Source organism: Acinonyx jubatus, chromosome C1 (assembly GCF_027475565.1).
Source record: "Acinonyx jubatus isolate Ajub_Pintada_27869175 chromosome C1, VMU_Ajub_asm_v1.0, whole genome shotgun sequence".
NCBI lineage: Eukaryota > Metazoa > Chordata > Mammalia > Carnivora > Felidae > Acinonyx > Acinonyx jubatus.
This window is the reverse complement of record NC_069381.1, coordinates 104,316,998-104,331,286: the sequence shown is the minus strand read 5'-3', so window position 1 is coordinate 104,331,286 and position 14,289 is coordinate 104,316,998. Positions and strand designations below refer to the sequence as shown.

General features: G+C 42.6%; 1 protein-coding gene across 8 annotated transcripts in view; it reads left to right on the top strand.

Annotated features, from left to right (window-relative positions):
• The first annotated feature begins 1,201 nt into the window (after positions 1 to 1,201).
• POGZ (pogo transposable element derived with ZNF domain) overlaps positions 1,202 to 14,289 on the top strand; it is a 52,260-nt gene continuing 39,172 nt past the window's right edge. For 2 of the 8 annotated variants that reach the window (XM_053214804.1, XM_053214803.1), the window contains exons 1-2: positions 2,013 to 2,481; positions 3,262 to 7,133. In XM_053214804.1, coding sequence (XP_053070779.1) covers positions 5,491 to 7,133 — 1,643 coding nt within the window. In that variant the 5' untranslated portion in view covers positions 2,013 to 2,481; positions 3,262 to 5,490. Of the gene's footprint in view, positions 1,467 to 2,011; positions 2,482 to 3,261; positions 7,134 to 14,289 lie in introns of those variants that run through there. The other 6 variants (XM_027056178.2, XM_027056176.2, XM_053214800.1 and 3 more) reach the window with 5 other exon arrangements.

The window sequence follows — 14,289 nt, the reverse complement described above, 5'->3', positions numbered from 1 at the left end:
AGGCTTCAGAAGTACTTTCGGAAGGATTATTGATTTCTTTAATCCAAATAATAAAGTTCTTGCTAAAAATGACAAGTTCAAATTATTCACATGTTCTTGGTATGATATGGGATGAAGTGGCATGAAAATGGGTGGCATCGTATGCACACACGTGTGCAATTTGGAATGCCTACTTCCATTGCCTATTTTCAGTCTGACGGAGTATACATATATTTAAAAAAATGAATAAATATGATTTTGAATCTCCCCAGTCTCTCACATAGTACTTTGATTTACATTTGGTCTGGAGCAAATATGTGTGCATTGCTTAGAGAGCAACAACATCCTCACATACCCAAAGAAAATATTAAAATATTATCTCAGTAAGTGAAAAAGGACGAAATTTCTTAGCTACCTGGAAAAGAAGTTACTTTTTGTTTGGGGAAAAATTACAGGTGGATGGTCTTGAATGGACTAATCAATTTCTTTGGGCCAATCCATCTCAGCCTTGACTGGAGCAAAAAGCACCGATATCGAATCTATGGATTTTTTTAGAATCGAGGATCTCTGCTGAGTCTTTTCACAATGACTTCAAAGCAGTTTCCATACATGAATTACTTGGATAGACAATCATGTGATATTTCTTTACAGACTCCAGAAGGGTTAGGGTAAAATTAGCTTTTAAAAGTTAAGGCTACTGCCATAAGGGTCCTTGGCTGAATGTCTCTTGAGGAAGCGTGTGTGCCATTTTGCTGCCTTTGTTCCAATGACAGTTGTTGGTGCCACTGGGCCTCACCATCTGGCCTGAGGTATGAGGGTCCCCTCTAGGTTAGGTACAAGTCTTGAGTGGAAAGTGGGGGAGATTCCCAAAATTTCCTTGGAAAGTCCAGGCAAATGAATTGGGAATATTTTCTCTGGAAATCCCATTTTTCTCACCAAAATTTAGATGTTGCTTCTGAAGCTAATTATTCCTTATTTCATTAAAAAATAATAATAATGATCTTATTTATTTATTTATTTGCAGGCCCAGACAAACTTGACTAGAAAAGAAGCCCGGGCAAGGGTTAGGATGAGCTCATGACGTTCCAGGCACTCCAACCAATTGAAAGGGCACGAGAGGGGGAGGGCGGAAGTGACGAGACGTATCCCTCCGCGGGGCGAGAGGGTCGGTGGGGGGAGTCGGCGTCTCTCTCCCCCGCGCCAGCTCCCGTACACGGAGCCGCATTCCTTGGCCCCCCCACCCCCTCCCTCGGGGCCCCCCCCGCCCCCCTCGGGAAAAAAAATCCACCCCAAATCACTCGAACCCGAGGGAGGTTTCCTTTCACCCTCGGGGAGACGCGCTCTCCACGGTTCCCTCTCAGCCGTCTCCCCCAAGCCCCCGTCCCCTCCCCTGCTCCCACCCCCTTCTCCCGGCGCCGGGTGCAAGGTCCCTTTAAGGCGACGGCGCCTTCCTCGGGTCAGACTACCGGCGGCGACGACCACGGGAGGTGAGTGAGCGAGCGGGCGAGCCTTCTCTCTCCCCACCCCCTTCTCCCGGGGGTTCCGTTATCTTTTCACTCGGCGAGGCGCTCCGAGGCGAGACAATGAGAGGGGGATGGGGCGGGTGCGCGAGGGGTGGGGGCAGGGGCCCGGTGGCGCGCGCCCCCGCCCCCCGCGAGTGGCGGCGCGGCCCGCGGCGGCGGCGGGCGTGGGGTGCGGCGCGCGAGCGCGAGAGTGAGTGCGTGCGCTCCGGGAACCACGGGAATCGCGCGGCGGGCCGGGCCGGGCGGCCCCTGCCTGCTTGCCGGCCGCCCCCGCCCCCCGGCGTCCGCCGCGGCGCGCGCGCGCGCGCACTCGCGCCCCACGGCCCCGCACACATCCGACGTCCACACGCACGCCCGGCGCGAGGCGTCTCGGAGGAGTGGGCGGGCGCGGGCGGCGGCCGCGGGGAAGGGGGCGGGGGCGCGGGCGGCTGCGAGACGCCGGGGCGCGGCGGGAGGGGCGGGCAAGGGGGCGAGGCGGCGCCGAGGTGACGTCCCGGGGGGCTGGGTAGCGCTCGGTTCTCCCGCCGCGTCCCCGCCGGCGAAGGAATGGGGCGCTCTTTTTGAGCTCGAGCTAGTAAATGAGTGATCGCTGTGCCGCTCCCTTGTGTTATGTAATCTCTGCTCGGTCCAATAGTACATCCTAGGCTTTAGTGCACTGCAGTTAGTTTACAAAGTCTCCTCCCTCGGACCTAAAATATTTTTGCGATGGCGCCGTGATTTATAAAATGGGATGGGGCGGAATAGCTTTATTTCTGGTGTTTATATCCTGCCGCGGTGGGCGCCATGTTTATCCCAGGGACTATTTTTTTCTAGATTCTCATCACCTACTGGAAAGAGTGATGTCGTTGATCCACCTGCTTTCCCTTCTTTCTGCGAGTTACCCAGATTTCCTCCCGTCAGACGCGGGATTTCCCCAAACTGTTAATAACACTGGACGTATTTCTTCTCACTTATTTGGACATTCTCAGCTCAGAAAAAGGTGGGGCTGAGAAGAGTCTTGGAAGTCATTTAGCCCAGTCTCGTTTTCGAGATGGAAATTGGGAGACCGTTTTACTATCTCAGAACAACCGCCTTCTTGGTGCAGATTGTAGCCTAGCCTTCTACACTCTTGGACACTATCCACCGCAGCTCAAAACCCCACAGAAACGGAGTTTTACTTTCTAAGGATTCCCATCTAGCTAGAGAGGAAGCGGGGGTGGGGGGGTGGGGGGGGAGGGGAGGCTGCTTGTTGATAAACCGATGTCCAGACCCGTGGGTTGTCTTGGCCCTGGGAATTGGACTCTGAATTCCAACTGGTTCGCACACTTATTAGGGATACATAAAAAGTACCTTGGAGATTGATGAAAGTGCTGGGTTTTTTTTGGGGGGTGGGCTCATCCCTAAGTCTCTTTGGGCAGGATGGGGGGGGGTGCCATCTTCTCTACATTTTTAACCCACAGTCCTTTAGCTGAGGCTAATTAAGGCAACTACCACATTGAGAATTTTGGTTTAGCATAAAGCCTTTCAGGGGAGCTGAGAGGCCATAACTATTTTCAAAATAGGTGATACTAAGATGTTACTCATTTCTTTTCAGTGACATTTGCACTGATGATCCAAAAGCAAAGCTGGGTAAAACTGCTGGTGGTGCCTTAGCACAAAGCAAGGCGGTTGCATGACATTCCATGTGAGAATGTCCTTGATGAAGCAGTAAAAGTGATTTATTAATTGGGGCACCTGGTTGGTTCAGTCGTTAAGTGTCGGGGTCTTGATTTCTTCTCAGGTCATGATCCCACCCTTCCTGTGATGGAGCCCTGCATGGGACTCTGCCTGGACAGCAGGGATGCCGCTCTCTCTGTTTGCCCCTGTCCTGCAGGTGCTTTTAAAATAAATTAAAAAATCTCAACCCTTGAGTGGATGTCTTTTTAGTTTTTTAAGAAAAGACACTTGCGGCCTAAGGAGGTATGATCCTTCGCATAAGAAAAAGCACTTGTGAGATTGAGTTATGAGCTGCATTTTTACTTGAAAGAACGACTGACTAGTTATTTTCACACTTTAATGTTTGGTAGGTTTTTTTTTTGTTTGTTTGTTTTTTAAAGAGACTGAGCATGAGAGGGGCAGAGGGAGAAAGAATCTTAAGCAGGTTCCATGCTCAGCACAGAGCCTGATGTGGGGCCCCATCCCACGACCCTGGGATTATGACCTGAGCAGAAATCAAGAGTCTGACCAACTGAGCCACCCAGGCACCCCTGGCAGATATTTTCTGAAAATGAAGTGAGCTTGTCACTTCAAGGAAAACCGTTGACTAAGTATTTGTTACCAATGATAAAAATTTGAGCGTGAAAATAAGAATTTGTTCAAAGTTGACATTTCGCGTGTGTACCCTGTCTTTCTCTGTCTCAAAATAAACTTTTAAAAAAGTTGACCTCTCAGGTTTGACAGCTTCCCAGTACTTTAAAGACTTTTCTTGTAGCATCAGTGTTAATGACTGTGATTTTTAAGTATTTTTTAAATTGTATTTATAATTCTAGTGAAATGTGTCAACATTTGGAACCTGGACATTTCAGTAAATTTGTATTTTCCAAGTGACCAATGTGTGATGTTTCAAAATATCATGGGTAAATGATCCTTTCAAAATGCAAGGTACATCAGTGGATTTTAATGTAAGAAAATACAAAAAGTGGGTTGATAGGGATTCAGATTCCAAGATGTAACTTATTTAAGAAACTACCATTTTTTGAGTTTTAGTATTGTGTCAATATACACAGCTATCTGAAAAGGTTTTCAGAAGACTTTTTTTCTGCTGTGTGAGGCTAGATAGTCGTATACTTAACGAAAACAACATACAGCAAACAGACTGAATGCATACGCAGCTATGAGAATCCGACTGCCTTCTATTAAGCTATACCTAAACAATTGGCAAAAATGTAAAACAATATTACTTTTCTAATTATTTTGGGGGAAAAAGATAACTTCTAATTGAAAGTGTTCTTTATATTAACTTTGATGGTTTGTTATTGTTAATTGTGTTGATAAGTATTTAACTTTTTTTGTTTTAAGGCCTTACATGGTAAATATCAAAAGATAGAATCCACATCAATAAAAACTTTTTGAGGTCCTCAATAATTTTAAGAATGTAAAGCGGTCCTGAAACCAAAACATTTGAGAATCACTGGGTGTTGTTCTATGCTTCTGCTTCTGAGATCATCCAAATCTGCCTCAATGTAGGAACTTCTGGAGCATTTACAGGTGTGTGTTGGAGTTAGTAATGGAAGAGGCAGTGGCTTGGGGGAGAATTTTACAGAAAAATTTTGATTCGAGTCTTGGTGTGTCATCTACTAACTTTAACCTTGGGCAAGTTACTTAATCTCTCTAAACCTCCTTTTTAACCTCATTTGTAAAATGTAGTACTTAGGATGTATAATTGTGAGAATTCATTGAGGTGATGAGTATAAACTACAAAATAACTCCTGGTATTGTATTAAAGTATATTCCAGGTAACTTTTCAGTCTTTATTCTACATACAAGTAAAACCTTGGATTGCGAGTAGCTTGTTCTGCGAGTGTTCTGCAAGACAAGCAAACATTTCCAATAAATTTTAACTTGATAAACTAGCGATGTCTTGCAATACAAGTAGTATGTGACACTGAATGTCACATGATCACAACTGAGCCAGTGGTTCTTCTTTCTCTACGGGCTTGTGGGTGATGGTCTCCCATGCTCAGATGCTCGGTCTCAGGCCGCAGCATCTGGCAGAAATCAGTGATCTTTCAGAACGTTGGAAGGTGCCCACAGCTGGCACTAGTGTATGTTTTGTCACTTCAAAGCACCTATGGACAGTCCTTTGCTTTTCCATACAAGAGTAAGCTTAGGAATGCTTTGCTTCATTCTAGGTCAGGCTGCCTGCAGATATAGACCCTTTCCTCTGCTGCCTTATTGCCAATTACATTAAATACGGTAACAAGAGTTTATTAATACTGTACTGTAGTCAACATCCGTGCAAGCGTATACAATGGCCCCCAGGCGGAAAAATGTTGAAAAGAAAGGTGGTAAGAAGAAGGAGATGATTACAGTGGAAGTTAAGAAGGAGATCATCAAGAAGTATGAACGAGGTATGCGAGTGGCTGAAATTGCAAGATTTTATAAGAAGTCTACGTCGACCATTTGTACAATATTAAAGAAGAAAGAAGAAATAAGGGGGCTAGATGCAGCAAAAGGAGTCACGAGAATATCAAAGCAACGGCCACGTGTTCTGGAAGATGTAGAGAAGTTGCTTCTGGTTTGGATAAACGAGAAGCAACTAGCAGGTGATACTGTGACTGAGAATTTTATCTGTGAGAAGGCAAAGGCCTTGTATACTGACCTTGTAAGTAAACTGCCAGGTACGTCAACAGAAAAAGAAGAAGGCTTCAAGGCAAGCAGGGGATGGTTTGATAACTTTAAAAGGAGAAGTGGCATCCGTAGTGTTGCGAAGCACGGAGAAGCTGCAAGTTTGGACGCTAAGGCAGCTGAGGCATTCGCTACTGAGTTCCAGAAGCTCATGGTTTCTGAGTGTTACCTGCCAGAACAAGTTTTTAACTGCGATGAGACGAGGCTTTTTTGGAAAAAGATGCCAAAGAGGACCTACATTACAGAAGAAGAGAATGCAATGCCTGGTCACAAGCCCATGAAAGACCATCTCACCCTCTTGTTTTGTGCTAATGCAAGCGGGGATTTTAAAGTCAAGCCCCTGCTTGTGTATCATTCTGAGAATCCACGAGCCTTCAAGAAATGCAAGGTTCAGAAGAGCCAGTTAAACGTTATGTGGCGGTCCAACAGCAAGGCTTGGGTCACTCGTATGTTGTTCATTGAGTGGATCAACGAGGTCTTTGGTCCTGCAGTGAAGAAATACCTTTTAGAAAAGAATCTGCCACTCAAAGCCTTGCTGGTCATGGATAATGCTCCTGCTCATCCTCCAGGCTTTGAGGACGACTTACTGGAGGAATTCGAGTTCATTAAGGGCAAGTTCCTTCCTCCCAACACCACTCCAATCCTCCAGCCCATGGATCAGCAGGTCATTTCAAACTTTAAAAAGCTTTACATCAAAGCACTATTTCAGCAATGCTTTGAGGTGACCGAAGGAACAAACCTTACTCTACGAGAGTTTTGGAAAAATCATTTCCACATCGTGAACTGCCTGAAGATCATTGATAAAGCCTGGGATGGGGTCACCAAGAGAACCCTCTGTTCTGCTTGGAGAAAACTGTGGCCTGATTGTGTTCTTGGACATGACCTAGAGGGGCTTGCTCATGAACAGGAGGCGCCAGTTGTCGATGAAATTGTGTCCTTGGGGAAGACCATGGGCCTAGAGGTGAACGAGGATGACATCCAGGAGCTGGTGGAGGAACATGGTCAGGAGCTGACCACCGATGAACTGATGGATCTGCATCGCGAGCAACAGCAAAAGGTTATGGAGGAGATCTCGTCTGCAGAGGAGAAAAAGGCAGAGGAATCCCTCACTTCAGATGAGATTAGGGAGATGTGTAAAATGTGGGAAACAGTGCAAAATTTTGTAGAAAAGCACCACCTGAATAAGGCTGTAGCAGTGCAAGCGATGAATCTATTTAACGACAATGCAATGTCACATTTCCGCGAAATCCTCAAAAGGAGGCAAAAGTAAGTGTCATTGGATAGGTTCCTTGTTAAAGTTGCACGAAAAGAGAAAGATTGCATTGAGCCAATACATAGCAGTGATTCCATTAGTGATAGTGAAAGTCGTCCTACACAATAACCCTCCTCTCTCTTGTCTCCCTCACACCAGCCACGAAGGTTTTCAAAGGTAAGTGCAGGTTAATTTATTTATTTTTCTTTATATTTTGTATTTTCTTTATTATTTTATATTGCAATATTGTAATCATTTTTACATGAGTATTTTTGGGTGTGGAATGGATCATCTGAGTTTCTGTTATTTCTTATGGGGAAATTTCGCTTTGATATACGAGTGCTTTGGATTACAAGCATGTTTCCAGAACAAACTATGCTCGCAAGCCAAGGTTTTACTGTATGTCTTTCTGTTGAGGGTGGAGATTTCTTTTTTTTCATTTTATTATTATTTTTTTAAGTTTATTTTTGAGAGGGAGAGGGAGAGCACAGCAGGGGAGGGGCAGAGAGAGGGAGACACAGAATCTGAAGCAGGCTCCAGGCTCTGAGCTGTCAGCACAGAGCCTGACGTGGGGCTCGAACTCACAACCTATGAAATCATGACCTGAGCCGAAGTTGGATGCTTAACCAACTGAGCCATCCAGCTACCCCCAATGCTTTTTTTTAAAAGTTTATTTATGTATTTTGAGAGGCAGGGAATCAATCCCCAAGCAAGCTCCAGGCTGATGGCCTGGGATCCTGAACCAGCAAACCATGAGATTGTGGCCATAGCCGAAATCAAGAGTCGGACTTAACCGACTGAACCACCCAGGCACCCTGAGGGTGGTGATTTCTGATTTAAATTACAAACCCTAGAGCTGTTTGGTGCCTTTATCATATCAGTGTAATAAGACTTTGATAGATTCTTGGCATTCGGGTTTGTGATAATAAAGCCATATCCACAAAAAACATTTTTACGTATAACTCAGGAGGAGAAAAGGGAAATAGACTAACATATTACTAGTATTTAGAAGAGTTAAATGAAATCAAGGGAGTAGAAACGGAATATAGGTCACACAACTGTCAGCGAAGAAAAGCTTCTTGGGAAAGGGACCCCTGAATATTGAACCCTTTAAAAATAGAGAACTTACTGCTTACTTTAGTTGTTGTTTTAGTAAAGAGCACAGAGCTCTTATCTGGGTGCTTCTTGATAGATTTGCTGCCTGGTAAATTGAAAGTATTTTGTGTTTGGGAGCATTAGGTTATTAACACTGTTGAGGAACACATTGTGAATATTATGTGTGAGGTTCTACAACTGTTAGATTCTGTAAGGGATGAAATCAGTCATGCAAAAGACAATAAAAGCTTCTTACAGGTTTAACGGTAATTTTATAGCCATATTAAGTAGTCAGCTCTATAGGTTTTCTAGAATTAATCTAGACAAAAATTGAGATAACTTGAAAATAGATGCCAGTTGTTTTGAGGATTATTATTTCTTACCCTAGAGTAAGAGGGTATGTTCTTAAAATTTTTGTTTTTGTAATGTTTGTTTATTTTTGAGAGAGAGCATTGTGTGTGTGTGTGTGTGTGTGTGTGTGTACACAAGTAGAGGAGGGGGCAGAGAGAGAGGGAGACACAGAATCTGAGGCAGGCTCCAGGCTCTGAGCTGTCAGCACAGAGCCCAACTGCTGGCTCAAATCACGAAGGAACCGTGAGATAATGACCTGAGCCGAAGTCCGACGCTCAAGTAACTGAGCCAGCCAGTTGTTTTGTTTTTTTTTTAATGTTTATTCATTTTGTGTGTGAGAGAGAGAATGAATGGGAAGGGGCAGAGAGGATCCCAAGCAGCCTCAGCTTGAGCCCAACATGGGGCTTGATCCCACAAACCAAGCCCCAGGAACCGTGAGATCATGACCTGAGTGGAAATCAGGAGTCGGATGCTTAACCGTTTGAGCCACCCAGGCACACCTTGTCGCTTTTGAATAACAGGTTGTTTGTAAAGATTCTCTTTGTATCTTTTCAATTATGTAGACTTCTACTGATTAGCTAGGATCTGAGTATAGATTACCATATTTGCCAGTGCTTAAGGTGTAGTTCACTTCTCCCTAGAAAGGTATGTCTGGTATACCCATATTATGGGTGGAAAGATGAATGACAAAGACTTAAAAGACTGTGGGAATTGCTAATAGTCCTGTGTGAGCCACATTATTGAGTAAAGTCTAAGTATACAAAAATTAGGTTGTCACTACAATTACTGCTGTAAAATACAGAGACCAAATAGGTTACTAAGATGTCAAATAATGGGTTGGCTTAATGGAAGATGGCAGAGTCTGTCTCCTCTTACAGTACCTCCTTGGTAGCCAACATAATCCACCTTAAATACATTTTTCTAACATTAATTATGTATGTTTTAAGAAATGTGTATATGCGAATCTATGTGAAAATTGCTCCTAGAAATAAGAACAAGTTAAATAGAAAATCAACAAGGCTACCAGTTTGATTTAGTAAATGGCAAAAGGATAGTGGCAGAATATGGTAGTGCAAAAATATCATAACCAAAATATGAATAGGTGGTTTTTACGCCCAACTTTTTTTTTAAATTTCAACCTTATTGAAGTATAATTGCCAAAATGTAAGATATTTCAAGTGTACATATGGTGATTTCATGTACATTGTAAAAGGATTCCCTCCATCTAGTTAATGAACACATTCATCACCTCACATTTATTTTTTCTGCATGTGAGAACATTTAAGTTCTATTCAGCAAATTTCAGTGATATGGTACAGTGTTACCAAGTATAGTCATGTTTTATATTAGATTGTCAGACCTTATTCATCTGATTTCCCGCAACTTTTTTATTAAGAAAATTTCATGCATGGGGGCGCCTGGGTGGCTCAGTTGGTTGGGCATCTGACTTCGGTCCAGGTCATGATCTCATGGTTCGTGGGTTTGAGCCCCGCGTTGGGCTCTGTGCTGACAGCTCAGAGCCTGGAGCCTGCTTAAAATTCTGTGTCTCCCTCTCTCTCTGCCCCTTCCCTACTCACGCTCTGTCTCTCAAAAGTAAATAAACATTTTTTTTTTTAAAGAAAACGTCATGCACGTGAAAGTGAAAGAGTACAAGGTGTATGACAGTGAACCTCTTACCTAGACACAATGGTGTTTTAACATACTAATGTCTATAAGAAAGCACTAAAATATGCATATGTTTGCTAAGCCACTTGAAAATCATGACATTTCCACTAAATATTTCAGGCACTTGCTAAGAATAAATACATTCTCCTATATAACTCTAACATAACTGTTCTTTTAAAGAAAATTAAAAAAAAAATTCCCAAGTTGGGAGGGACCTCGGAGGGACAGAGAGAGAAAGAGACAGAATCCCAAGCAGGCTCTGCAGTTCTGTCAGCGCAGATCCTAATGCAGGGCTCAAACTCCCCAACCCTGAGATCATGACCTGAACCAAAATCAAGAGTCCAACGCTTAACTGCCTAAGCCGCTCAGGCACCCCTATCGTTTTTGTTAAGAGTATATTTCTCTTGATGAGTGCTGAGTAAAGTGTAGGATTGTTGAATCACTTTGTTGCAGGCCTGAAACTAACATTGTATGTTAACTATACTGGACATGAAATTTTAAAAATTTTTAAAAACTAAAAGTAATTACCAAATATTATGTAGTCTATATATTCAAATGTTTCATTTGTTCCCAAAATGTCATTTATAGCTTTTATATGAATCAAAATCCAATAAAGGTTCAAGTGTTGCATTTTCTTATGGCTCTTTAGTTTCTTTCTTTTTTATTTTTTTTAGAGAGAGAGTGTGCGTGTGTGCAGGTGGGGGTGGGGATTGGAGCAGAGAGAAAGAGGAAGAGAGAGAATCTCAAGCAGGCTCCACATTTAGCATGGAGTTTGACACCAGTCTGATCCCACAACTTTGGGATCCTGACCTGAGCCAAAATCAAGAGTTGGACACTCAACCAACTGAGCCACCCAGGTGCCCCAACCCCTAGTGTCTTCTAATTTAGCTTGGGGTGTGTGTGTGTGTGTGTGTGTGTGTGTGTGTGTGTGTGTCACATTTTTAAAGAGAACATGTTGCTACTTTTATAGAATGTTCTCTATTCTGCATTTGTCTGATTATTTCTTTATAGAATGTCCCACCTGGATTTACCTCATTATTTTCTTGTGCGGCTCCTTAACTTATTCCTCTATTGCTGTGTTTCCTACAAACTGCAAGTTAAATTTAAATACTTGATTTGTTGGGGTTTTTTTTTTGTTTTTTTAATGTTTATTTTTCATTTTCGAGTGAGTGAGCACAAATAGGGGAGAGGCAGAGAGAGAAAGGGAGACACAGAATCCAAAGCAGGCTCCAGGCTCTAGGCTCTGAGCTGTCAGGAGAGAGCCCGATATGGGCTTGAACCTAGAAACCAACCATGAGATCATGACCTGAGCTGAAGTCAGATGCTCAACCAACTGAGCCACCCAAGCACCCCTTGATTTGATTAAGGTTAACCATAATTGTCAGTGGCTTGTTTGTTGTTTACACCAGTTGATGAGAGGCAGAGTCTGAATTATCTGCTAACATTTTTCTGTTTAAACTTAAGTACTGTCATAACTTTTGGTGTTTGAGATAATAGAGCTACCTTTGTAACTTACAGTTCAAATATAACAACAAGACTTTGAGAAAGAATGCAGAAGTAAGTTTGCTTCACGTCCTTTTGGTTCACTGCCCTCTGAGAAATTGAGTTGGAAGTTGGACAGGCAAGGAGGGTAGATATATTTAGCAGAAGCAAACCATAGTGGAATTGTAAAAGGGTCAAAACCAGAAATTTAGAAATGGAGATTAGGGGCACCTGGGTGGCTCAGTCAGTTAAGCATCCAACTCTTGATTTCGGCTCAAGTCATGATGTCATGGTTCGTGAGATGATTATAAGGTTTGTTTCACGTTATAATCTATCTGTGAAACTTGATTTTATCTTCATGTTCATTTGACAACTTCTGTGCCAGTCTTTTCTTGCCCAAGTACCTAATTTCTCCTCAAAACAGTCAATCCTCTAAAATTATGGTTACTATTAATTTTATTGGTTACTATCAGTATGTTATTGTCAATATTGACTAGCGAATAATTTTTGTGGATATAATTTCCCAAAGTCCTTTAACCTAATTTCCATTTCTTCTTTTTTTTTTTAATGTTTATTTATTTATTTTGAGAGAGAAAGAGTGCGGGTTGGGGAGGGGTCAGAGGGAGAGATAGAGAATCTTAAGCAGGTTCCACGCTCAGTGTGGAGCTGGATGCAGGTTTGATCCTGTGACCCTGAGATCATGACCTGAGCCGAAATCAAGAGTCAGATGCTCCGACTGAGTCACTCAGGCACCCAAGAAATGATAGTTCTTTATGCATAGAATGTGGGATGATAGCTTTAAAAAAATTTTCCCCTTCAGGGCCACCTGGGTGACTCAGTCGGTTAAGTGTCCAACTTCAGCTCAGATCATGATCTCGTGGTTTGTGAGTTTGAGCCCCACATCGGGCTCTCCACTGTCAGCACAGAGCTAGCTTCAGATCCTGTCTCTCGTTCTTTCTGCCCCTCCCCTGTTTGTGCGTGCGCGTGCTCTCTCTCTCTTTCAAAAATAAAATTAAACATTGAAAAAAAATGTCCATTTCAGAGCATGGATTCCATTTGATCAGAGTTTCTTAATCTTGGCACTATTGATGTTTTAGAGCAGGTAAGTCCCTAGCTGACCTGTGTATTATAGGATGTTTAGTAGCATCCCTGGCCACTGCCCACTAGATGGATGCCAGTAGCAGCCCTCCCTAGCCCTACCTATAGTTATGTCTACCAAAAATTTCTGTAGACATTGCCAAGTGTCTTCTGGAGGGCAAGTAGTCCCCATTTTTGAGTATCATTGAGTTGGATAAAATCCACTGGCATGTGTGAAGAAGATTCCTTAATGATGCCCTTTATGATTTGGTTTCCCTTTAACAGCTGTCAAGCCCAAGTTTCTTCCTCAGGTAGGCTCCACTGTGTGCCTGGTATATGCTGGAGAACAGTGGGACATGATGAAATTTTTTTATCTCTCTTGGGAATTTTATTGAAGGGAGAAATAAGGTCTTTGTTTATAAGTCAAGTTGTAGGCCTTTTGCTTTATCTAAACCTCCCACCCCCTTCCACCTTGGAAAGGAACCTTACTAGCTATTTGAGCTTATATGCTGTGGATAAAGTTTTTGTTAGGAATAGTTAAGAAATTTGTTTGATATCTTTGAGGTGATTTGTCGTTGTTTTGGCATTCAAGAAAAGACTGTCTTTAGGGGCACCTTGGTGGCTCAGTCAGTTAAGTGTCTGACTCTTGGTTTTTGGCTCAGGTCATAATCTCATGGGTTCATGAGATTGAGCCCGTGCCTGGCTCTGTGCTGACTGCACAGAGCCTGCTTGGGATTCTCTGTCTCTTTCTCTATCCCTTCCCCACTTTGGATACCTGCTCTCTCTCAAAATAAATAAACATTAAAAAAAAGACTGTCTTTCAAAAAATAGTTGCTTGCAAAAGGACTTGATTAAACTAAATGTATCCTTTTTGATTGTCCTTAAAAATTTTTAAGTACAGTTGACCCTTGAAAGGTGTGGGGGTTATGGATATTAACAACCCGATAACCTCCCCAGTCAAAAATCTACGTATAACTTTTGACTTCCCAAGAACTTAACTGCTAATAGCAAGAACTGTGAGAGATCATTTTTTACTGTGATAACACAATTTACTGGAGAGATCAGCTGCTCAAGTGATGTTTTAAGGGGACATTGGGATACCACAATGCTTGAGCTCACTGCAGTTAGTAATAGGAGGTGGCTACAAAATTATTACAGTAGTACAATATATACTACAGTTAATTTAATGCAGTTATTTAATACTGCATGTTTGTTTACATTTCTCTATTGCAAATGCCACCATGTACAGTCTGTAGGTGTGTAAATTTTGATGAATTTTGACTTTTTTAATTTGTGTATATTTTATGGTAGTAAATGATAAATGAGTATCTAAATTTATTTTATGAATTCAAGACATAGCTACCTTTTTCTTATTTTGTTTTTTGACATTTCTAGGCTACACAGTTCATCTGTGAGGTTTTTCAAATTGTCACAAATCTCCAAACTTTTCCGGTACGTTTATTGAAAAAAAAAAATCTATACGTAGGCTTGCCCAGCTCA